Source organism: Mobula birostris, chromosome 7, assembly GCF_030028105.1.
Source record: "Mobula birostris isolate sMobBir1 chromosome 7, sMobBir1.hap1, whole genome shotgun sequence".
NCBI lineage: Eukaryota > Metazoa > Chordata > Chondrichthyes > Myliobatiformes > Myliobatidae > Mobula > Mobula birostris.
This window is the reverse complement of record NC_092376.1, coordinates 180,411,190-180,437,946: the sequence shown is the minus strand read 5'-3', so window position 1 is coordinate 180,437,946 and position 26,757 is coordinate 180,411,190. Positions and strand designations below refer to the sequence as shown.

The 26,757-nt window shown below is 40.0% G+C and overlaps 1 protein-coding gene across 1 annotated transcript in view; it reads left to right on the top strand.

Moving 5' to 3' along the window:
- The window catches only part of LOC140200616 (protein diaphanous homolog 1-like), a 460,372-nt gene that overhangs the window by 247,681 nt on the left and 185,934 nt on the right, over nt 1–26,757 (top strand). Inside the window, exon 18 of the mRNA XM_072264176.1 lies at nt 19,478–19,488. Coding sequence (XP_072120277.1) covers nt 19,478–19,488 — 11 coding nt within the window. The remainder of the gene's footprint in view (nt 1–19,477; nt 19,489–26,757) is intronic.

The window sequence follows — 26,757 nt, the reverse complement described above, 5'->3', positions numbered from 1 at the left end:
TGATTCATGTTATGCTGGTTGGTATAAGAACCACTGATTTCCCTTGTGACTTATTCTCCAAGTTCTCTGGTTTCCTCCCACAGTCCAAAGACGTACTGGTTAATAGGTTAATTGGGCATTGTAAACTGTCCTGTGATTAGGGTAGGTTTGAATTGGTGGGTTGCTGGATGGTGCAGCTCGTTGGGCCAGAAGGCCTGTTCCACACTAAACACAAGAGGAACTCAGCAAGCCAGCACCATCTGTGGAGAGAAATGAACAGTCAGTGTTTCAAGCTGAGAGGTTTTTCTTTGTTGGAAAGTACTATAGATGCAATACTCATATCCTGATACACAGCCAACATTTCACTTATAACATTTAACCCAAGGATAGTGATCCCTTTATTCTGTATCCGACCTTGGGGTTCAGCTACTGACTGAAGCTTCCTTCTTGCAGTTGGACATGTTATCCAAACCCTGAAAAAACTTTCTGTTACTTCTTCATAGGCCAGGATGGTCTATAGCATTCCTAATTTCCCTGCCGAGGTGATGGAGGTATCCCTCAAGTGACAAATTGTCTGTCTAGTAGAAAAGATTGCTTGGTCACTCCAGCATGCATTATAAATCATGTACTGTGAGTTAGATGACGTGAAAGAGAGATGGGGTAGGCATTTAATAACTTGAGTAAATAAATTTTCATTTTGTGATAATTCATCAGTTTTGGCTGTTTGCGCTAATGTTAGCGTGCAAGTTGCCATATTATTAAATTAAATTTATAACTTGTTCTGCTGACTTTTTGAACTCTGTTTCTGGATTCATAATCATGACAATATTACACTGATGATGGGCAAAATCTTCCACAGAGACTATACATTGGAATAATCCAGTTCCTAGTAATGATACTATGCAGATTGAATGTACTATAGCTAACAGCATTCTATCTTGACACTGACTTTATGTTTTTTCTTTTCTCCTTTTGCAATTCTCTACTGATGAATCATGCAGCTAGTAAAGGTAAGCCAAATGTTTTCTTTTTCAAAACCTGTTGTTCTGAGATTCTTTCTGATCCTTCAGTGATGTGGGATTGGATGTTGAAATTCCTTGAAGAGTAAAATCTGTCTAAATGGAACACTGTCTAGAAGACATACCCACTAATCTATATATCATTTTGCTTGACTTAATTTGCCTTTACTGAATGTGTGATGAGGAAGGGTTTAAAAGAATAATGAACCTGCAAACAGTTCAGAATAGAGCCAATCTGATTGAACAGTAGGGGACAAATGTTGCTAAGAAGCTTTGCATTGTGCTTTTCCTAATTTAGTCTGGTACTGAGTTAGCAAAAAGAAAACAAGTTTTGATAGTTTCCTTTGTTTACCAGAGATTATAGAGTCATGTAAAAGTACAGCTTTTCAGCTCATCTAGACTGTGTTGAACCATTTCAAACTGCCTAGTCCCATTGACCTGCACCCAGACCATAGCCATCCATACCCCTACTATCCATGTACCTTTCCGAACTTCTCTTAAATGTTGAAATTGAGCTTGCAAGTGCCACTTGAGCTGGCAGCTTGTTCCACACTCTCACAACCCAATGAGTGAAGAAATTTCCCTGTATGCTGCCCTTTAACTTTTCACCTTTCACTCTTAACCCATGACCTCTAATTGTATTCCCACCAACTTCAGTGGAGAAAACCTGCTTTCATCTACCCCTCATAATTTTGTATATCTCTATCAAATCTCCCCTCAGTTTTCTACATTCCAGAGTAAAGTCCTAACCTGTTTAATCTTTCCTTATAACTCAAGTCCTCCAGTGCCAGCAACATCCATGTAAATTTTCTCTGTATTCTTTCAACCTTATTGTACACAATACTCCAAATTAGGTCTCACCAACATCTTATACAAGTTCAACATACCATCCCATCTTCTTTACTCACTCTTTGATTTACGAAAGCCAATGTGTTTTCTTTACAACCTTATCTACCTGTGATACCACTTTCAATGACATGAATTTCCAGATCTCGTTGTTCTACCCTACTCCTCAGTGCTCTACCTTTCACTGTGTAAGACCTACCCTGGTTGATCCTACTAAAGTTCAAACTCTCACGCTTGTCTGCATTAAATTCCATTCGCCATTTTTCAGCCCATTTTTCCAGCTGGTCCAGATCCTGTTGCAAACTCTAGTTTTCTTTGCTGGCCACTACACCCCCAATCTTGGTGTCAACTGCAAATTGGCTGATCCAGTTAATCACCCAGATTGTTGATATGGATGGTGAACAACAACGGACCCAGGATTGATCCCTGCGGCATGCTTCTAGTCAGAGAGGCAACCATTTACTACCTCTCTCTGGCTTCTCCCACGAAGCCAATGTCTAATCCATTTTACTACTATTTTGAATGCCAAGCGACTAAACCTTCTTGACCAACCTCCCATTTGGGACTTCGTCAGATGCCTTGCTAAAGTCCATTTAGACACTGCCTTGCCTTCATCAACATTCCTGGTAACGTCCTCGAAAAACTGTAAGATTGGTTAGACACAACCAACCACACACAAGGCCATGCTAACTATCCCTAATAAATCACTGCCTATACAAATACTCATTTTCGTTCCCTTAGTATACCTTCCAATGACTTTCCTACTACTTTTAGGCTCACCAGCCTATAATTTCCTGGTTTACATTTAGAGCTTTTCTTAAACAGCAGAGCTGTTAAACATTGGCTATCCTCCAATCCTCTCACAGAGTCTGAGGGAACACCTTGCCAAGCCAAGGCAGCAAACACCTCCTAATCTAATCTGTGTAGAGTCCATGAAGTTGATGCCGATGTATCTCACTTCTATAGACTGTGTGTTCGTCTCCTGAGTAAATACAGATGCAAACAATTCATTTTAGATCTCCACCATCTCCTTTGACTCCACGCTTAGAATCTCTTAGGATTCTCCTTTACCTTGTCTGTTAGGGCAACCTCATGCCTTCAGTTAGCCCTCCTTATTTCTTCCTTAATGTATGAACCTGGAACTAAATATGCTGTCCAAGTTACTTCCAGACTTTTAAGTATTTAACGGATTGTTTATACATTTAGTTATCTATATTGTTCCAATGACCTATCAATTAAGAAGAGAGCATCCAAGTCTGATGTGGAGCATTTTGTGTGAATATTTAATCTACTGTTATTAGTGTTGGTGCGTGGCCAAGTGGTTAAGGCATCGGTCTAGTGATCTGAAGGTCGCTAGTTTGAGCCTCAGCTGAGGCAGCGTGTTGTGTCCTTGAGCAAGGCACTTAACCACACATTGCTCTGCAACGACACCGGTGCCAAGCTGTATGGGTCCTAATACCCTTCCCTTATACAACATCAGTGGCGTGGAGAGGGGAGACTTGCAGCATGGGCAACTGCCAGTCTTCCATGCAACCTTGCCCAGGCCTGCGCCCTGGAATAGCAAAATAACACTTCATCCAGACTTCTGTGAAGTTGTCTGGTTTTCTCTTTCACCATGTAAAAAGAAACAGTTCACTGTAATCACTGTAATTAACTATTCTCAATTTTATTAAGACTTGTCTTAGACAATGGTGCCAATGTAGATTTGTGGAGATTTTAATTGTTATGTTGTTTGGTTATTGTATGAATATTCCTGGATTTGCTGCCTAAAATTCAATGTAATATTTGAAGCAAGATCGTTGAAGTGGAGAATCTTCGCTTTCCCCCTTTCAATGAATTCTTTTTTTCAGCTTCATTTTATATTTAGTTTAATTTTCATCTTAACACTGGTTGTTAAACTGGTGGTCTGTGAATTCCCAACTGACAGCTGTTTATTGTAGTTAGCTATGATGTATTATGTTTTGATTTTTGGGCTGAGGACTTCTTCTGTTTTCAACAGAAGAAAATTATTTTGGGCAATTTAGTTTTTTAACTCATTAATAAATTAGCTCCACTATGTTAAATTCAGCTTGTTTAGTTTAAGGCAACAGTCTGAAGGTTTCATTGCTACAATTCATAGTATGAATATGTAGTATTCTGGTCAAATTCATGTTTTCAGCAATATGAAGAGGCAGTGTCTTTAAGATTAGTTGATTACTACCTCTGCTAAATTTTGGATGGAGCATTTTCATATGGTTCAAAGTTTCTATGATACATGGCTGAGTCGTCTCTAGGCATGGGTTATAAACAGAATGAGTACATTTCGAAGGACTGAGCAACATTCACATCCATGACATAAGCTTTTAAATAGATTTAACACTGAATTAGATGTAGGATGGATGAATATAGGAATTTTAATAAATTTGTGTTATACATGTCCTAACACAGTGAGATGCTAAGTTAGGAAAAGGAAAGTTAAGTTTTGACAGTTTCCTTAGTCCGCTAAATACTACTTAATGTGTGAGTCTGGAATGAAATATGCTCTCCAAATTTCTCAAACCTACCAGGGTGGGTGATAGGAAGATGTATATCGGATGGGTTCAGTACCAAGGCTGCTTGCAGAGTTCCAAAAGCGTCTAGCCTTTATTTACAACAAAGGTAAACATCACAAGTAACAAGAGTCGCCTGGATGTCTCCTTTGCTTGGGAATTTAAACTAATGTGTTTGAACAGTTTTTGACAGAATTTCACAATCTTTAATGATTCATAAATTACACAGAAATTTTTATATTGTGCTCTTAAATCTATCTCTGTGTTGCCAACTTGTGACTGATAAAAGCATATTCAGATAGTTTAGACAGTACCGGTACCTGAGGTACTCTCCCTCCTCTCCCCTCACTTTTTCAATCTACTCCTCAGATTTTGTTTCCAGTCCTGCCCAAGGGTTTCGGCCCAAAACATCGACTGTGCTTTTTTTCCATAGATACTGCCTGGCCTGCTTTGTTCCTCCAGTGTTTTGTGTGTATTGTTAGACAGTACCAGAGCACTTTGATCAGCAGTTGCCAGAGTATACATACAATTACTTGTGACATTTGGAGTTTATTTTCATGAAAACAAGTCTGTAATTCCAAGGAAAAATGGCTTTGTTTTTCAGTTTTTTGCATTCTGTGAAGAACCTGTGCATATTTTCTATTTAAACTCTGATTATATTGGTCTGCAGTGGTCCTTGTCTCAACAACTTTGAATTGTAAACTAACTAACATTTGTTAGATGTGTTTTCAGAAACCTGGGAACTGAGGTTGGGTGGGACTGCAACTAGATGTCTTTGGTTAAGGGTGAAAGGTGAAAAGTTTAAGGGGGAACATGAGGGGAAACTTCTTCACTCAGAGGATTGTGAGAGTGCAGAATGAACTACCCGTGCATGTTGTGCATGTGAGCTCAATTTCAACGTTTAAGAGAAGTTTGGATAGGTACATTGGCAGGAGTATGAAGGGCTATGGGCCTGGGGTAAATCAATGAGATTACGCAGATTAAATGGTTCGGCGTGAACTTGGTGGGCCAAATGGCCTGCTTCTGTGCTGTATTTATCTATGACTAACTGAAATCTGATTTTATTAACCCTTTCATTTAATATAGCTATGTTTCCAGTGACTGGCTAGAAAATTATTTGACTAAATTTTTCACTTTTTGGACTAACTTGGCTATGTCAGAGAGACTAGCATAGTCGGTATCTTAATCAGTATGGGTGAGTGGGGCTAAAAGGCTTGTTTCTGTGCTGTATGACTCTATTTAACTTGCACACAAATTATGAATTCCTTCCCTTCTTTCCCCCTCCACAGGGCACAGGGCAGAGAATCCCTTTTGTTGCTTAAGAGCTGTCACTGTTGGCTTTTTACTTGACACTTTGGTGAATATAATGAGCAATTTGTGCATCACGTTACAATTTTGATACCTACTCTGTTTTGGCTGTTTAAGCATTTATTTATCTTAAGTGTTGTCCATGGAGTTCTGTTTAACAAGGGAATGGAACCACTCATGCCTTTAATATAACTAAATTAATTTAGGTGTACTTCTGACCACCACCAAGCCATGTATAATCGGCACGGATGGTCCCAGCATTTCCTTTATGAGGATGCTTCAGGCAATGAAAGGATTGACATATGAGATGCATTTGATGACTCAGGGACTGTACTCACAGGAGTTCTGAAGAATGAGGGGGAATCTCATTGAAATCTACTGACTATAAAACAGCCCAGATAGAGTAAATGTGGAGAGGATGAGTTCCAGTCATAGAAGAGTCTAGGACCAGCAGGCACAGTCTCAGGATAGAGGGACATCCATTTACAACAGAGATGAGAAGGAATTTCTTCAGCCAGAAGTTGGTGAATTTGTGGAATTCATTGCCACAGATGGCTGTGGAGGATAAGTCTTTGAGTGTATTTAAAGTGGAGGTTCTTGATCAATCAGGGTATCAAAGGTTAGGTGGAGAAGGCAAGACAATGAGTTTGAGAAGATTAATAAATCAGTTATGATTGTATGGCAGAGCAGATTTGATAGGCTGAATAGCCCAAATCTACTGTTATGTCTTATGGTATTAATTTGATAATGGAGGGATAAAATTTATGGTAGTAGCATTTTCTCACCCATTTCTATTGGCATTTTCATCATCATCCTGCACAACTTAGTGGTACAATATGAAGAACTCAACATATTCAATATATGTTACACTTTCATATTTAAAATATATTAATAATCACCTCCAACGGGATCCCACCACTAAGCACATCTTTCCCTCCCCCTCCCTTTCTGCTTTCTGCAGGGATTGCAACCTACGCGACTCCCTTGTCCATTCGTCCCCCCCCATCCCTCCCCACTGATCTCCCTCCTGGCACTTATCCTTATAAGCGGAACAAGTGCTACACATGCCCTTACACTTCCTCCCTTACCACCATTCAGGGCCCCAGTCAGTCCTTCCAGGTGAGGCAACACTTCACCTGTGAGTCGGCTGGGCTGATATACTGCGTCCAGTGCTCCTGATGTGGCCTTCTATATATTGGCGAGACCCGACGCAGGCTGGGAGATCGTTTCGCTGAACACCTATGCTCTGTCCACCAGAGAAAGCAGGATCTCCCAGTGGCCACACATTTTAATTCCACGGCCCAGTCCCATTCTGATATGTCCGCCTTTGGCCTCCTCTACTGTCAAGATGAAGCCACACTCAGGTTGGAGGAACAACACCTTATATTTGGTGTGGGTAGCCTCCAACTTGATGGCATGAACATTGACTTCTCTAACTTCCGTTAATGCCCCTCCTCCCCTTCTTACCCCATCCCTTTTTTTTTATTTTTTCCCCTTTCTTTCTCTCTTTTTCTCCCTCTCACTATATCTTCCTCTGATGCTCCCCTCCCCCTTTCTTTCTCCCAAGGCCTCCCATCCCATGATCCCCTCCCTTCTCTCCAGTCTGGTATCCCTTTTGCTAATCACCTTTCCAGCTCTTGGCTCTATCCCTCCCCCTCCTGTCTTCTCCTATCATTTCGGAACTCCCCCTCCCCCTTCCACTTTCAAATCTCTTACTATCTCTTCTTTCAGTTAATCCTCACGAAGGCTCTCAGTCCGAAACGTCGACTGTACCTCTTCCTATAGATGCTGCCTGGCCTGCTGCATTCCACCAGCATTTTGTGTGTGTTGCAGAAACTTAATGGTGCGTGTTCTTGTTCTATCAACTTAGAAATTGACTGGAACATGCAAGTTAATGGGTTCAAATTTCAGAAGTGTTGTAAACATTCAACTGCTTCTCTCTGCCTTTTTTAAGGCAACTCATCAGATGAAATTTATTTCTGAAGGGCTTTTTAAGTTTAATTTGAATCCTGGATTTTTTTCAGGATTCTTAACTATCTTCACATCATTTTCTGTAAATAATTTGCATTGTTACTTAAAAATCTTCTCAATCTTGTCTGCATCTTTACAATATATGGATGAGTTTTAATGATTTTTTTTAATGAAATCAAACGAAGGGCATGCAGGCAACACTGTTTGAAAGAAGACTGGTACCTTCAATGATAACATACTAATTGGACAATTGTCAGTCTGTGATGATATAGTTGATTTCATGGGAAGCCTCTCCCTGTTATTTTTACTGGCTAGGGCACGGGTTTCTTTGGAATTGACTCTGGCCTAAGTACAGTGCTGCTAATGGGTTTTATTGAACATAAGGCAGTTCTGAACATTATTTTCATGGTAATTGTATTAATTTAACCTACCATTAAAAATTTCTGTCCATCAGCACAGTAATATCAATTTTGTGTGACATCATAACTTGTGAGGAGGTTCTTCAAATAATTTTGACTACTTAATATTTTGTACACCTCTTGATAGAGATGTACAAGATGAAAGGAGGCATAGATTGAGTGAATAGCCAGCGACTTTTTTCTAGGGTGAAGATAGCTAATATGAAGGGGCAAAATTTTAAGGTGATTGGAAGAAAGTATAGGGGGATGTCAGGTAAGTTTTATTTTACACAGAGAGTGGTGGATATGTGGAACACCCTTCCAGGGGTACTGATAGCTGCAGCCACATTAGCGACGTTAAAGAAACTTAGCTGCATGGATGATAGAAAATGGAGGGCTATGTAGGAGGGAAGGGTTTGATTGACCTTTGAGTAGGTTATAAGATCGGCGTAGCATCATGGCTGAAGGGCCTGTACTGAACTGTGGTGTCCACTTTAATTTCTAAAATTGTAGAATACAGTTTGTAGAGTATTTAAATACTAAATGTGCATTCATAAGAAAACATCAAATTATTTGCATTGATTCGTATGTATTTTCTGATATCTAGCTAAATAATGGACCAAAGCCTTCATCGTCAATGGCATGAAAAGAACATGGTTTTCATAGTTGATCTTCAACAATTTGTGTACCAGCACACCTGTGTTCCTTTAAATATTAGCACTGCATGATCTCTCACTAGTTTATAAATATGGGCGCCATCATGGCATTGCAGTTAGCGTGATACTATTAAAGCTCAACGTCGTCTGTAAGGAGTCTGTGTCTTTCCCATGGAATGTGTGGGCTTTCACAGTCCAAAGATGTACCAATTACTCAGTTAATTGATCACTGTAAATTGATTAGGCTAGAGATAAATCGGGGGTTTCTGGGCAGTGCGGTTTGAAGTGCAGGAAGGGCCTATTCTGTGCTGTATCTCTAAATAAAATTTTCCACTTTTCTCTTGTGTGCATAGTAACGTAGTAACAGCGTCCAGTATGAATGTAGTAATAACATACGTGTAATCCCTTTTTCACAAAGCCAGGTGATGAATAGCTAGAATATTGGGAAGTTCTGTTTCTCCAAATATTTTCAATCCGATCTTTTTTTATCCGTCTCAGAGGATGTAGCTTGGTGTATGACTATATATGACTCTTTTGGAAACATGACATGGGTAGAATTAGACCATTGCTACCACAAGAATGGTCAGACCTAGGTGTTTCTAGGGCTACATATAAATTATCACACAACATGTGGTTAAGCTGGCATATGACGTGCTTTCCTTTATTAGTCGAGGCATTGAATTCAAAAATCAGCAAGTTATGTTTCAGCTTTATAAAACTCTAAGGCCTCATCTGGAGTATTATACGTATACTGTTCTGATCACCCCTTTATAAGAAGGATGTCAAAGCTCTTGGAGAGGGTGCAGAGGAGTTTACCGTGATGTCGTCTGTATTTGAGGGCATGTGCTATAATGAGAGGCTGCACAGACTTGGGTTGTTTTCTCCAGAGTGTCGGAGACTGATGGCAGATCTGATAGAGGTTTATATGATTGAGGCACAAGCAATATTTTTTTCCAAGGGTTGAAATGTCTCACACGAGAGGACATACATTTAAGGTGAGGGACAATTTTTTTTTTTTTTTTTTTTTTTTTTTTTTTACACAGAGTGGAGGATGCCTGGAATGCGCTGCCTGGGCTGGTGGTAGATGCAGAAGCAGTAGACTTTTAGGAGATGTTTAGATAGTCACATGAATGTGAGGAAAATGGATATTATGTAGGCAAAAGAGATTAGTTTAGTTAGCCATTTCATTACTAATTTAATTGGTTTGGCACAACATTGTGGGCCCAAGGGCCTGTCCCTGTGCTGTACTGTTCTACGCTCAATGTGATTCACTGGTTGAGCCATTGAGGGGCAGGGAATTTAAAAAATTAATATACTTTGCAGGTATACCATTCATGGGTGCAATATTGAAAAGATTTGAAGTTAAAAGGCATCAAATTTTTCAGTTATGGTAAAGTTTTTACTTTCAGAAGTTTTCACTATGCCAGGCTTGTGACTTTGAAGCATAATGTGTTGGTAATGGTACTAAATTAAATGCTGTCATCATACTGAGTTCTTAACTAACATTGATTAGTTGTCAAAACATGATAATTTTGTTGCTTAATAAGTTGTCTTTTTTTTCTGAGTCAGATGAAGCACACAGGAGGCTTTCCATCTGCATTCATCCCTCTTGTTACAGTATTTCCTGATGTTGAAGTAGTTATTAATGATTACATTTGCCATAATACGAGTAGATTGCAATGTTAATTGATCACACCCCACGGTCTGAAAGCAACCAGTTACTCATCATTAGAACCCAGAATAGTGAGGCCACTGGCAAGGAATTTCACAAGGTTTGATCAATGAGGCTATATCCAAGAGTGAAACATAAATGATTTTTTTGTCTGTATTTTTAGTTCCTTATCCACAAAAAAGACTTGATGACAGAAACATCCATTCACAGCCTTCTAGTTCCACACCCTGGAGAACACTCTCTAAATGTTGAAGTGCAAGACCTATTGACAAGAAAGCCATCAAAGTAGTGTGCAGCCATGTAATTTGAAGGCTAGAATCCAGAGAAGTAATGGTACCATTTAACAGAGATCTGTGGTTCGCATACTTACACTTAGCGATGGATGGGTAAAATTTTGGTGGCTCTGCATATATAGAGACTCGAGTGGTTTCTAAGAGTATAAAAGCAATGAAATCATACTGATAATTTGGAAATCATTGGTTAGACCTGATTTCAGATACTTTAAAACATGCCAGGTACTTGCATAATATGCAAAGTTGGGGCACAGTGTCTGCAAATCTCCAATTCCACTGGAGGCTGAAGAAGAGGCCTGTGTGGGTGGATGGAAGGAGGAGGAACAGGGCTTGCTTCACTCTTCTTGCTTTGCTGCTTGCAGTGTTCTGTGTTGTACTGCCAAGTATCTTGGACATTCTGTGTTGGCACAGGAATCTGTGGCGATACTTGCGAGCTACCTCCAGCATATTCTTGTGTGTGTAGGTTATTAGTGCAGGTGACACATTTCACTATATGTTTTGATGTACACATGATAAATAAATCTAAAACAGAAATGATGCCAAAGACTGAGACCTGGGTGTGGGGGAAATACTAGAAAAGAAGGAATTATCTTCCTTGGAGTAGGTTAAGTGGAATTTTAATACTGGTGCTTCAAATTTTTATTCTGACATTCATTCTTACAATTCTTATTAAGAATGTTATTCTAATTGCTAATTCTTATTCTAATAAGGAAGCTATTTCGGTTGGCAGGAAGGTCAGTTGATGTTTCGAGGTGAGATCGTTCATCAAGTGGCAGTATTGATAGACAACAGGTGCAGGAGTAGGCCATTCAGCCCTTCAAGCCAGCACCACCATTCACTGTGATCATGGCCGATCATCCACAATCAGTACCCCATTCCTGCCTTCTCCCCATATCCCTTCACTCCTCTATCTTTAAGAGTTCTATCTAACTCTTTTTTTGAAAGAATCCAGAGAACTGGCCTCCACTGCCTTCTGAGGCAGAGCATTCCACAGAACCACAACCCTCTGTGTGAAAAAGTTTTTCCTCAACTCCGTTCTAAATTCTCTACCCCTTATTCTTAAACTGTGGCCTCTGGTTCTGGACTCACCCAACATCGAGAATATGTTTCCTGCCTCTAGCGTGTCCAATCTCTTAATAATCTTATATGTTTCAATCAGATCCCCTCTCATCCTTCTAAATTCCAGTGTATGCAACCACATTGATGACATTTCTCGGCCTGAAACATTGACTCTTTATTGCTTTCCATAGATGCTACCTGACCTGCTGTGTTCCTCCAGCATTGTGTGTATGTTAATCAATTGATAAAGCCCTGATCTGGAGCTTGCATTGATTTATTCATATTTATAATTATTGGGATATAAATGTATTTCTTTTTAAACTCTGCCATTGTAAGGTTAAGTTTACAAAGCCGTCATATGAAATGATGTAATGCAATTCTATGACTGAGATGATTTGTCAATTTGGCCACACTTCTAACTTGTCGATATTATTTTGAAAATGAGGGCTTGATATGCCAAGTTTGATTGCCAAATAAAACAGTGAATGAGTAGGGGGAAATAATTTAGCATTGAATCACAATTGGGACAGATCCTAAAATAGACCATGTCCCATGGGTGATTTATTGGCTCCATGTACATTTAAAGTTATGTCACATGGAAGGAGCAATTTCATAATCATATGAATTGCCTGCAGTGCTCTACGGAGTAACAAATTCTACTGAAGTATAAAGGCGAAGTTGTTTTTCATTGTAGATATTTTCGAGACAAACTACAATTGTTTACACTCTGACTAATGTTCCCTGCACTTTTTGATTTGAACATACAGAATTACAGTGTCAATTTAGAATAGAAATAATTTCTGCAGTTTATCACAAATTCAAGTGCGTTTCAAAATAAGTATAGTCACTCTCAGGTTGGAGGAGCAACACCTCATATTCCATCTGTAGCTCCAACCTGATGGCATGAACATCGATTTGTCTAACTTGCAGTAAATTTGCTCCCTCTCCCCTTTCCTCTTCTATTTCCCACTCTAGCTCCCCTCTTACCTCTTCTCTTTACTTCACCTACCTATCACCTCTGCCTGGTGCCTCTTCTCATTCTCTTTCTCCCATGGTCCACTCTTTTTGCTCCTTCCTTCAGCCCTTTATCTTTTTTACTTATCACCTCGCAGCTTCTCACTTTTTCCATCCTCCCCCATCCACCTGACTTCATCTATCACCTTCTAGCTTGTGGACTTCCCCTCCATAAGACCATAAAAGATAGGAGCAGAATTAGGCCATTTCATTATGGCTGATCCATTTCCCTCTTAACCCCATTCTCTTGCCTTCTTCCCACAATTTTTCACACACTGACCAATCAAGAACCTATCAATCTCTGCTTAAATGCACTATGACCTGACCTCATAGTGCCTGTGGTAACGAATTTCACAGATTCAGCACCCTTTAGCCAAAGAAATTCCTCCTTTTATTCTAACTTGAGGCTTTGCCCTCTCGTCCTAGACTCCCCAGCCAAAGGCACCATCCTCTTCACATCCACTTTCCCCCTCCCCCATCTTTTTGTTATGGCTTCTTCTCCCTTGCTTTTTATTCCTTTCCATAGATGCTGTTTGACTTGCTGAGTTTCTCTAGCAGTTTGTAAATGTTACTCTGGATTTCCAGCAACTATATAATATCTTGTGTTTTCAATATAAGCCTACCTTGAACAAAGAAATCCAGAGCATTTACCCAAGGAACTCAGAATCTATCTATACTACTTAACCTACTGCTGCTTATGGGAGAGTTTTCCTTACTTCCATCATTCCCTCAACTTGTTCTGAACAGGCTGGCTTTGATTTTTAAGGTTAGTCCTCATGTCCAAAACACAAGAGATTCTGCAGGTGCTGGAAACATCTGACACATCTTCTTGTCCAAGGTCCTCAACATAAGCTGAAGTTTTTTTTTGTCTACTTAAGTACTTTCTTTAAAGATCTTATGAACCTTAACCTTCTGTGCTCCAGGGAATGAAAGCATAGTTTATATAGTGCATATACGTAATTTATTGCAGTATTACTAGCATGGTGAAATCATTGTTGATATATTGAAGCATTCAGCTTTCAGTCTAAGGAAATCTAATGATAAAAGACCCACATTTGCTTCAGGGACCATGAATCTGAGGTTCCTACAGGGAAAGACATGTTATTCACACACATTTCCAGTACAACCCTTGAAGCAGTTAAGTAGATTGTAAGCTCACGCTGTTCAAGATTCAAGTTTATTTGTCATGTGTACATCGAAACATACAGTGAAATGTGTTTGCAATAACAACCAACACACACAGGGTGTCCTGGGGGCAGCCAGCAAATGTCGCAACACATTTCGGTGCCAACATAGACAGCATGCCTACAATACTTGACAGAACACAGCAAGCAACAAACAAAAGCAAAAACAAGTCTCATTCCTCCCACCCATCCCACACGCACACACACACAGAATCCTTTAAACCCAGGACAGACCTCCATTGGACACGGATTCGGGCCTGTAGACATTTGCTTCAACCTCCCAGTGGATTCGCTTAGGGAGATTTATGAGGCAAATACAATTGGCATCTTGACAATGGATTGAAATGTGTTTGGAAAAAGATCTAGTATCTAACCACAAGCTATGTTTTTGGACATAGCTTTTCGTTGAAGGACTTCAGCAGGATAACAAAATAGGACAGAGCCAGTGAGACACAGCTATTCTGATGAATGAGGTAATCCTTGTGTGATGAGCTTTGTTTCAACCATTTGTAAGATTTGGATGATGGTATATACAAAGCAAAATTAGTTCTTTCTCCCCCAGAGTGCAAGTTGTTATTACCATTTTATCAGTAGTGTATGGTTATACTGAGCCCAAGTTGGCTCAGTAAAGTGGACATGAAAGACTCTTAAGACACAATGTTGATGGGAAGCTGGAGCGTTATCCCAGTGCCCTGGTCAATATACGACATTGCACTAAAGTCACAAAAACTAGGCTAATTACTGTTGCATATTCCAAGCTACGTAAAATAACCATCAGGTAGTGTGTGTCAGTGATGCTGGTTGAGCAATTAAAATTGACTTCAGGCAATACTGCCCTTTAGAAATGAGAAAACATGACTATTGTATATCAAAAGAGAAGCAAATAATTAAAGTTCAAAGTAAAATTATTATCGCAGTACATATCCCACCATATACAACCATGAGATTTATTTTCTTGCAGGCATACACAATAAATCCATGATAGAATAATAACCATAATAGTCAATGAAAGACCATACCGACTGAGCATTCAACCAGTGTGCAAAAGACAAGAAACTGCAAAATCAAAAAGAATGAAATAATAAATAAATAAATAAACAAGTAAGCAAGCAATAAATATCGAAAACATGAGAGGAAGTGTCCTTGAAAGTGAGTCCATAGATTGTGGGAACAGTTCAGTGGTGAGGTGAGTGAATTTGAGTGAAGTTATCCCCTCTGGTTTAAGAGCCTGATGGTTGAGGGGTAATAATTGTTCTTGAACCTGATGGTGTGGGTCCTGTACTTTCTTCCTGGTGGCAGCAGCGAGATAAGAGCATGGCCTTGGATGGTTGGGGTCCCTGATGATGAATGCTGCTTTCCTGTGACAGCTCTCCGTTTGAATGTGCTCAATGGTAGGGAGGGATTTACCAATGATGGAATGGACTGTATCCACCTCTTTTTCTAGGATTTTCCGTTCAAAATTGGTGTTTCCATAGCAAGCTGTGATGCACTAGTCAATATTATCTCCACCACACACCTATAGAAGTTTGTCAAAGTTTTAGATGACATGCCGAATCTTCGCAAACTTCTAAGAAAGGTGCTAATGTGTTTTCTTCATAATGCCACTTATGTGTTGGACCCAGCACAGATCCTCTGAGGAATTTAAAGTTACTGAGCCTCTCCAACTTCAATTCCCTGAAGAGGACTGGCTGTCTCATGACCTCCAGTTTCCTCCCCCCGAAGTTATCTCTTTGGTCTTGTATATGCTGATTTGTCAAGTCATTCAGCCAATGACAGTAATGTTGTCAGCAAACTTAGAAAAGGCATTGGAGCTGTGCTTGAGCTTACAGCCATAAGTATAAAGCAAGTAGAGTAGGGACTTTGTGGTTCACCTGTGCTGACGGAGATTGTGGAGGAGATGTTGTTGCCTAGGACTTGGTGTCTGTTCATTAGTTTTGAGAGGATGATGTTATTGAATGCCAAACTGTTGTCAATGAAGAGCATCCTGATATATGCACCCTGGCTGTCCAGATGTTCCAGGATTGAGTGAAGAGCCCATGAATGGTAACTGCTGCTGACCGATTGTGACGGTAGGAAAATTGGAGTGGATCTAAGTCGCTTTTCAGGAGTTGATATTTTTCATCACCTCCCTCTCAATGCACTTCATCACAGTGGATGTACGTATGTACTACTGGACAATCATCATTGAGGCAGGTTACCACGTCCTTAGGCCTACTAAATTGAATAAACTGTATGTAAAGGGTCTCGGCCTGAAACATTGACTATACTTTTTTCCATAGATGCTGCCTGGCCTGTTGAGTTCCTTCAGTTTTGTATGTGTTAATTGGATTTACAGCATCTGCAGATTTTTTCTTGTTTGAATAAACTGTATAATTGAAGCCTGCTTGAAGCAGCTGGGCACCTCAGACTGCCAAAGCAAAAGGTTAAAGGTATTGCTGAACACTCCAGCCAGTTGATCAGCACAGGTCTTTAGTGCTCAGCCTTTTGGGTGCAGGTTTCTCTCATGTTGGCCTCAGAGACTAAAATCACAGGACTGTTAGGACTGTGGGTGTTGTTGAAGGTGCCTCCATGTTTTGATTGTCAAACCTTGAAGTGGACGGGCTACAGCAACACTGGATCACCCACCATATTCCACTCCTGTATGTTATAAAGTGGCCACTGACTGTAACTCTTGGTATAATACTCATCTTTTCATTTTCTGGTCTTTATCATAGATAGCAAGTAATAGTGATCTGCGTGATCATATCATAGTTGGGAAATTTCCATAGTTGCAGAATATTGCTCGCATGCTATTTATTTGTTAGACATTTGGACAAGGTCTTCAGAATGATGTCTCTTGTAACTTTTTCTTCAAAATGCCAATTCTTTTTCACATCTGTTTTCTTTTTAATTTCCTGTATATAATTTTTGTTAACTTTCAACTCATAACGTGCAATGTTGTTTAGCAAATACGAATTATGTAAGTACCATGGGATGCATAATGCAATTTGTTTGAACCATGTTTTTTCGAAGCCAATTCAATGTGTTTCTACCCAGGCTGGAAGTTTTTGATTTATGGAAAACGTGATATTTCAAAAACCTGTTTTGTGGTGGTTTTTCTCCAGCTTCAGTCTGTGGTTTATAATTCCTAGAAAAGAAAAGTGAATGTTTGATGGTCTATGTTTGAAAATATTGAATAAAATGAGTTTCTCCTGAGCTTTGATGTTGGACAAGTGTTACAGTAGATGGTTTATTGCAAAATTCAGTTTAAAACAATACTTAGTGATAGAGATTGAGTTCATATCCTTGAGTGTTCATGTGTGAAATCCTGTTCTATATAATTAAAACAAAATTCCTTAAAACTCATTTTGAGTGGTGATGCACCTGCTTTTTAATTGCTTTTCTGAGATAAATGTTGAAACACTGCATCTCAATTATCATTTACTGTAATTGAAATTGAGAGAAGTATTTGAGAAGCAGAGCCTAGCAGAGAAAATGAGTTAGAATAAAGGATGATTGCTATTGTCCAGAACCAGCACAGAGACAGTGGGCTGAGTGGTCTCCTGCTCCAAAGGTTTCTGCTTTCATGAGTCACCTTTGCTTTCAAGAAGGCAAGAAACTGCAATTGCTGGCAATATGAAATAAAACTAAGATGTTGGAGATAACTCAGCAGCAAGCCAAATTTTTAGAGAGAGAGAGAGAGACACAGATAATTTTCCAGTTGATTAAAGCTTTTCTTAATTAAATAAAATGTTTTTCATTCAAAAATGTGCAAACAAATGTTCAATAATTAAGTACCTTATACCGTATTAAACACTGCGGCATTAAGTATAGTCACTTTCAATGCAGCTCATTTCATTTCTCAGACCCAAAGTGTTAACTTGCTCTTTCCACACGTACAGCCTGACCTAAGTGTCCTCAACATTTTCTGTTTTTAGCACAGATTTCCAGGCTCTGCAGTTGTTTTTTTCCTTCAGTCATTGATTAACTGAAGTTGTATATTCTTCTTCAGTCTTTCAAGGTGATAGATAACTTTCAGTGGTGTCCAGGGAAAGCTGTGAGTTTAAGATTAGATTAAAGTTGGCTTTATTTGTTACACAGAGTCATAGAATCATAGAACACTACAGCACAGAAACAGGCCCTTTGGCCTATCTGCCTAGTCCTATCAACCTCGACCCAGACCATTACCGTCCACCCCCCACCATTCCATGTGCCTATCCAAATTTCTCATGTACATCAAAACTATGAAGCATACTGTGAAATGCATCACTTGTGGCAGGGATACACTGTGGGCAGCCTGCAAGTGTCGCCTCTTATCTGGCACCAACATAGCATACCCACAATATACAAACTCTAACCTGTACATCTTTGGAATGTGGGAGCACCTGGAGGAAACAGATGTCTCCATGGTGTGACAAAAGAACCAGTTATCAGAAGATTGATGCCGATAAGAGGACAATGGGGGGACATGCAAGGTGCTAATAAGAGAGAGACGAGAGAGATTACCGAGAGGGGACACGGTTCCGAGTATTGTCAGAGACCAGTGGCTTTGAACCCTGAACTGTTTGAAGTCTGATGGACAGGCGATAGCCCAGCAGGGGGATAAAAAGGGACAGGTTCGCTGAGGCAACAGACACACGACTCCACGAGGTAACGAGACCCTGGAAGCGGTGTACCCCCACAAGGTGGTGAGAGTTTTCTGAGTCTGGTCGCGGGACCAGCCGTAGATGCACAGGGTAGAAAGATATGGTCGGCGGGAACCTGGTGTGTGTGTCCACCCTTGCCTGGGTGCCGAGTTCACCGCAGAAGAACGATCATATCTGGAACGGAGGGGTCACAGTCGGTGACCTCAGAAGTCATTACAAAGGGCTCGCCCGAAAGCTAACTGTGAGGAATATCGAAGGTCTGTTTGGAATCCGATTTGCATATTCATTCGCTCTCTCTCTGTCTCTCTTTTCTCCCTGCACAACGGCACAATAGCGATTACTGCGAACTGAACTAAATTGAACTGAACTTTGCGTCATTTGAAACTGATCATTTACTCCTAGACTGCGATAGAGCTTGATTGATCCTATTATCCTAGTTCTGTGTACATGTGTGTTTTATCATTGCTAAACTGTTACATTTATATCCTTTTGATTAGAGTACTGTGTTGCTTATTTCTTTAATAAAATTTTCTTAGTTCCAGTAATCCAGACTCCAACTAAGTGGTCCATTTCTGCTGGTTTGGCAACCCGGTTACGGGGTACGTAACAATGGGGAGAACATGCCAATTCCTTACAGGCAATAGCTAGAATTGAACCCCATTCATATAGCTGGTGCTGTAAAGCGTTGCGCCACCATGCCACCCCACATACAGAACTGTGCAAAAGTCTTAGGCACACATCATAGCTCAGGTGCTGAAGATATTTGCACAGTGGTATATATTAAGTCTTTCCAATTACCAAATAGCACTTAATACTACTGAGCTAATTCCAAGCTAAGTACTCTTATTTCTGTTTCCCAATCACCTTCCTAATTTAACCAACATACAGTACAGTTCATGGACCATTCAGAAATTTGATGGTGGAGGGAAGGGTGTTGTTTCTAAAGCTTTGTGTACCTTCAAGTTTTTTTTTGAACAAACAGCAGAGATTCAAAATGATGTGTCACCAATTTAGGATGTGCTATGGAAATTGCTCCTAAACCTTACCACAGAGGGGCAAGGAGACCAAATTATTTAATACCTTCACGAGCAAGGTCGATTTGGGGGCATTGAGAATCACGGTATATGGGGAACAGTGAGGGAAGTGGAGCCAAAAATCAGGTCAGCCATGAACACGTTGAATGCCAGAACATGTTCAAAGCTGTGTAGTCTACCCCTGTTCCTATTTCTTTTATTCTTGTGTGTTTATGAAGTAAAGCTTTTGATTGAACTGCCAATCCAGGCCTGAACCTGAATGTTTATTCATTAACAATTGTAAAGGAAGCCAAGTAGTGGATATGTTAGTCATAGTCATACTTTATTGATCCTGGGGGAAATTGGTTTTTGTTACAGTTGCACCATAAGTAATTAAATAGTAATAAAACCATAAATAGTTAAATAGTAATATGTAAATTATGCCAGGAAATAAGTCCAGGACCAGCCTATTGGCTCAGGGTGTCTGACCCTCCAAGGGAGGAGTTGCAAAGTTTGATGGCCACAGGCAGGAATGACTTCCTATGACGCTCTGTGTTGCATCTCGGTGGAACGAGTCTCTGGCTGAATGTACTCCTGTGCCCAACCAGTACATTATGTAGTGGATGGGAGACATTGTCCAAGATGGCATGCAACTTGGACAGCATCCTCTTTTCAGACACCACCGTCAGAGAGTCCAGTTCCATCCCCACAACATCACTGGCCTTACGGATGAGTTTGTTGATTCTGTTGGTGTCTGTTACCCTCAGCCTGTTGCCCCAGCACACAGCAGCAAACATGATAGCACTGGCCACCACAGACTCGTAGAACATCCTCAGCATCGTCCGGCAGATGTTAAAGGACCTCAGTCTCCTCAGGAAATAGAGACGGCTCTGACCCTCCTTGTAGACAGCCTCAGTGTTCTTTGACCAGTCCAGTTTATTGTCAATTTGTATCCCCAGGTACTTGTAATCCTCCACCATGTCCACACTGACCCCCTGGATGGAAACAGGGGTCACCGGTACCTTAGCTTTCCTCAGGTCTACCACTAGCTCATTAGTCTTTTTCACATTAAGCTGCAGATAATTCTGCTCACACCATGTGACAAAGTTTCCTACCGTAGTCCTGTACTCAGCCTCATCTCCCTTGCTGATGCATCCAACTATGGCAGAGTCATCAGAAAACTTCTGAAGATGACAAGACTCTGTACAGTAGTTGAAGTCCGAGGTGTAAATGGTGAAGAAAAAGGGAGTCAAGACAGTCCCCTGTGGAGCCCCAGTGCTGCTGATCACTGTTGAGCGGATGGGTAGTTATGAAATGGCTCGCATAGCCTTAAGCAAAACAAAAGGCAAATATTTATAATACAGCTTCAAATCTTAGAATTAAATAATCTGATACAGTTTGAATCCAGGATCTTGCGAGAGACAATAGATAGTTTAAATTGAGGCCCTCCGTTGGTCGAGTCAACGTGGTGTGCAAGTCAGTGCAGTACAATATGGAGCTGTTTCCATGTTGCGCGCACCCCTCTCCACGCAGCTGATGAACCCAAAGGGACAGCAGAGATAAATACAGCTTGGCACCAGCAGCGTCGTATGAGTTGCCAGTCAGTTTTGAACTCAATGTAAGACTACCTTAGGGACTCCAGCTCTGGACTTTTACTCATCCAGGCTTTGCTTTGAGTGGGCATAATGGCATAGCAGCAGAGGTTTAAGATCAGAGTTTTCCTTCTCCTAGATGAGCTGCCAACCATGGCTGATGAGGCCTATTTGCCCAATGCAACTGGTTTTTAGGCACCAGTAACTCACTTTTGACCCTTCTCCTGTCCATAGAAATGGTTTCAATGGGCTTAGTAGCTAAGCCACATGTGAAGGCCAGGATATGGACCTGGTTACCGGAGGTTTTTTGAGATGCATGTCATTGGGAGCATTTAATAGGTAGTGGAAGCCTATCCCCACTACCACCCCTGGCTGTAACAACCTATAATAACATATGGTTTAAATTATCCTTGCTGATAATATCTTGGGAAACTACTCTTTAGTTATGTATCAAATCTTGCATCAGATTAACACTGCCTTGGAGCATTTGAATGTAAAATATCCCAGTTCTTTATAGAAAAACCTTAAAATTCTAACTATGCATCAGAATAATCTTTATATTCGAATCTTTAAGCAAACCTGGTTTGTACAAAGAACTTTCAGTCCATTTTAAATAAAACAGCTTGCAAGGGAAGTATTTTTTGGGTGATGAGGGCATTATTCATGGAAATAATACTTTGTGCAAATGGGAGAAATGAAGATGACTTAAGTGTATTCAGTAGCTTATTGGAAGAATGCAGTCTGGTTTAAATAAACATATCTTCTGGACTGTTGCTTTTGTTAACGTCTCCATTCAGTGTGTTAGTCCCCTGCCAATTTTAGCAGCATCTGGGGAGCAGTGCAATGTCTGTTCAGGTTAAATGACTCTGTTGGGAATGTAAAAGTGATGTAGTAACAGGGACAGCTGATCTTTGTAGAGCTGCAAAGAAATGTTTTGATGCAACTTGTAATTGATTATAAAAGAAAAACGTTGAAGCGAGAGGGGCTACAAAAAGTATTTGTCTCCTTTTGTCACACTTTTGAAAGGGAGAGAAAGATCCTTTATAGTCTGCACAGTACTTCACTGCTAATTCTGCAATTCTGGAACACGATGAGAACAGATGTGCTCAATTGATGTCACCATTTGCTCGATGAAGGAGCATCTCTTTAGGGAATTGTGCATCTTTCCTGTCTTTGCTTTTTGTAATTTTCTCACACTGAATATGCACCACTAACTCAAGTGTTACTGCTTTTGCAACTTTTGTACAACACAACACCCGTTTTTTTATGTTATGTTTCAATGACTTGGATGATGGAATAGATGGCTTTGTTGCAAAGTTTGCACACAATACGAGGTTAGGTGGAGGGGCAGGTAGTTTTGAGGAAGTAGCGAGGCTACAGAAAGATTTGGATTAGGAGAATGGGCAAAGAAGTGGCAGATGGAATGCAGTGTCGGGAAGTGTATGGTCATGTACTTTGGTAGAGTAAATGAAAGGGTTGGTTATTTTCTAAGTGGAGAGAAAATACAAAAATTTGAGGCACAAAGGGTCTTAGGGTCCTTGTGCAGGATTTCCTAAATGTTAATTTGTAGGTTGAGTCTGTGGCGAGGAAGGCAAATGTGATGTTAACATTCATTTCAAGAAAACCAGAACATAAAAGCAAGGATGTAATGTTGAGACTTTATAAAGTATTGGCCAGACCTCATTTCGAGTATTGTGAGCATTTTTGGGCCCCTTGTCTTAGAAAGGATATACTCAAAGTGGAGAGGATTCAAAGGAGGTTCATGAAAATGTTTCCAGGATTAATTGGTTTGTCATATGAAGAGCATTTGATGGTTCTGGGCCTGATTTCACTGGAATTCAGAAGAATGAGGGGTGACCCATAATTGAAACCTTTCGAATGGTGAAATGCTTTGATAGAATGGATATGGAAAGGATGTTTCCTATGGTGGCAATGTCTAAGACCAGAAGACACAACCTCAGAATAGGGAGTTGTCCTTCTAGAACAGAGATGAGGACGAATTTCCAGAGAATGGTGAATCTGTGGAATTTGTTGCCACAGGTGGCTATGGAGGCCAAGTCATTGGGTATATTTAAGGGAGGGTTTGATAGATTCTTGATTAGTCAGGGCATGAAGGGTTACGGGAGAAAGCAAGAGAATTGGAGCTGAGAGGGAAAAGGGATCAGCTGTGATGAAATGATGGAGCACACTTGATGGGCCAAATGGCCTAATTCTGCTCCTATACCTTATGGTCTTTTTTTTATGGGTACTAATCACAATGTTTGGTTTTGTGTATCATCACTAAGGATATTTAGGTTAGATATAACGTAAGTATGGTGAGGTGCAGGTGCAATGCAGCAGCATCCCCAGCACGTAGGTGCAGACAACACACAAAAATATAAATTATACTATGTGAAATTATACCATACAATTTTAAAAAGAAAGATCATGCAAAACAAAATAAAGTCACATTCAAAGACGTGTCCATGTCATACATGAGGTCATCCTTAGCATTACATTGCTGTGGTAGGGTTAGGGTTGTTCAGATATGTTCAAGATCACGACTGTTGGAGTAAAGTAGCTGTTCCTGAACCTGATAGTATGAGACTTCAGGTTTCCGTATCTTCTGGTTGGTACATTGATAATTGCAGTGACATGATCATTTCAGAGGACCTGTCCTAGTCCGTGCCATTATGAGTATGACAGTGCCTCTACTTAGAAGTTTGTGAAGAACTGGCATGTCATCCAAAACTTTGATGAACTTCTATAGATGTGTATATTGACTGGGTGCATCACGGCCTGATTTGGAAAGACCAATGCCCTTAAATAGAAAAGCCCATAAAAAGTAGTGGATGCAACCCAGTCCATCATGAATAAACCCTCTTTACCACTGAGCACACCTACATGGAGCACCGTCACAGGAAAGCAGCATCCATTATCAAGTATCCTCCCCATCCAGGCCATACTCTTTTCTCAGTGCTACCATCATGAAGAAGGTCCAGGAGCCTCAGAAACCACACCATCAGGTTCAGGAACAGTTATTAGCCCTCAACGGTTAGGCTCTTGAACCAGAGGGGATGACTTCTCTTGTCGCATCACTGAACAGTTCCCACAACCTATAGATTCGCTTTCAAGAACTCTTCATCTTATATTCTTGATCATTATTGCCTATTAATTATTCTTGTTTTCTTTATGTATTTGCACAGTGTTGTCTGTTGCATATTGCTTGTCCGTCCTGTTGGGGGTGGTCTTTCATTGATTCTTTTCTGTTTTTTTGTGTTCACTGTGAATGCCTGTAAGAAAATTAATCTCAATGTTATGACTTATATGTACTTTGATAATTAATTTACTTTGAAGTTTGATCCTGTCTGTTTGGGACTTAAAACTCATTTCCATAGCAAGTCATCAGTTATGCAGCCAAGTCTTGCAATCAAAATCATGGACTTTGTTTAAGCAACTTGAATTACTGCTGTTTAGGTTTTTACACAAAGAATTGTGGGTGTCTGGAACACCCTGCCAAGAATGGTGGTAGAGGCAGATGTGCTTTTTCTCACACAGAGAGTGGTGGGTGCATGGAATGCACTGCCAGTGACAGTGGTGGAAGTGGATACAATAGGGTCTTTTAAGATTCTTAGACAGGTACGCAGAGCTTAGAAAAATGGAGGGCAATGCAGTAGGGAAATTCTAGGCAGCTTCTAGAGCAGTTTACATGGCACAATATTGTGGGCCAAAGGGCCTGTGATGTGCTGTAGATTTCTCTGGTTCTATGTTAGGGACATTTAAGAGATTCATGGATAACTGAAGGCACGTTGATGAAAGAAAAATAGAGTCTATGTGGGAGGAGAACATTAGATTGATATTGGAGTAGCTTAAAATGTTGGCACATCGTCGACTGAAGGCATGTACTGTTCTATGTTCTATGCAGTGATATAAATAGTATATAATAATGTAAATCCACCTTTTTTTCTAAAGATTATCTTTACAGAAGGACCAATTACATATTTTCTATAAAGAGCAATTCGTTGGCCAAAAATTCTGACAATAACAATATATCAACTGAAGATTCCACATGCTTCCTTACACAGTTTTAAGTCTGATCTATCCTCTTTTCCAGATAATTTGTGTACCAGCATTGCAAAAATATTTATTTCTAGAATATCGATCTTCACATTTCTTTGGCTATCTGGTAATGCCGTGTCTCAGTCCCATGATATGTAATTGTGGCAAAGAATATGTTTCTGGAACTAACAAAGACAAAATCGCGTTTAATTCCCAGTATTTGTTGAGATGGACATCCCGAACTGGTGTGTGTCTCCCGCTGTTCTCAAGCCTTAGATGCTTGCTGTCTACCCATTGTGGTGATATTTCAGTCCATGTGCATCTACAGAGAACAAGAATGCCTAAAGGCTTTAATGCATCCAGAGCTAATTCAAAATGAAGAACACATGTAAGATAGTGCTGAAGGGTTCCATAGTATAACTTTACCAAAGTAGGATTTAATACAGAAAGGTAATGGTAAAAATATATAAATCTAATGTAAATAAATCTGAAATAAAAGGATGGTATTAGTCAAAAAATTACCAGAACACCATAATAACCTATCTAGTTTGTTAATGTTCTTCAAAGAAAGAGATTGGGTCACCTGATCCTCTCTGGCATGAGTATAACCCTTGATTCACAATAATATGTTGACCCTTCCCTGCCTTCTGAAATGAAATGCTAACTAACATGGCACTCAAGGCAATACGAATCGCAGCAATTGCCATCCATACCACCACTGATATTTTCAAAAACCAGAAGACCTCTGTTTTAAAGTAACAATTACATGGATTAAAGAGAGTTGAGGAATTAGTTTTACACCCAAGATTTGCTAAGGGGTGACTGGAAGATTGGGGGAGGTGGAATTGGACCATTTGAAGTACTGTACATGTGACATATAATGCTTATCTTTATATACTTTTAATTTTAAGAAGCCCTACTGCAATAAACATCATTTGTATTTTTTGTTAAGCTGAATGTTGTTGATACTGTGGCAGAGAGCAGTGGTTCTTGAGGATCTAAATAACACTTGGGGAGGGATAATGCTTTTGCCTCTGTTCATCCATCTCTAATGTTTGGCAAAACTCTGCTTTGATTTACTTCATCTGTCATGAATAATGGGGGTTGCAGGAGGGAAAATGAAAAATTAAGTTATATTCTTATTGTTGCTCTTGACTGAAAAGCCACGAAACAACTTATAATTTTAATTGATGTATTCATTAGATGGGCATAAAATTTTCATAATTTCTTTCCTCATGGTGTTCTAAAGCTCTGTGCTGGCTTTGAGACATTAGCATGGCATTCCCGCTGCATGCTCATCTGTCCTTGTTTTCACTGAAGCTTTTTACTGCTGCTTAATGACAGCAAATGAACTACTAAAGGCTTCGTTTATTAAAGTTAATGGGGTTCAATTATGATATCTCACTGATATATGTGGTGGTTTCTGATGTTTTAATCCAAAGTTCTTTCCAAAGTCAGGAAAGAGGCACAAAACTTGTTGCATCATGATCATTTTATTAAGAGTTGATAAAACAAAGGAAAATTGAAACGGACAGCAACTAGAGGAGAAGGTCATAACAGAA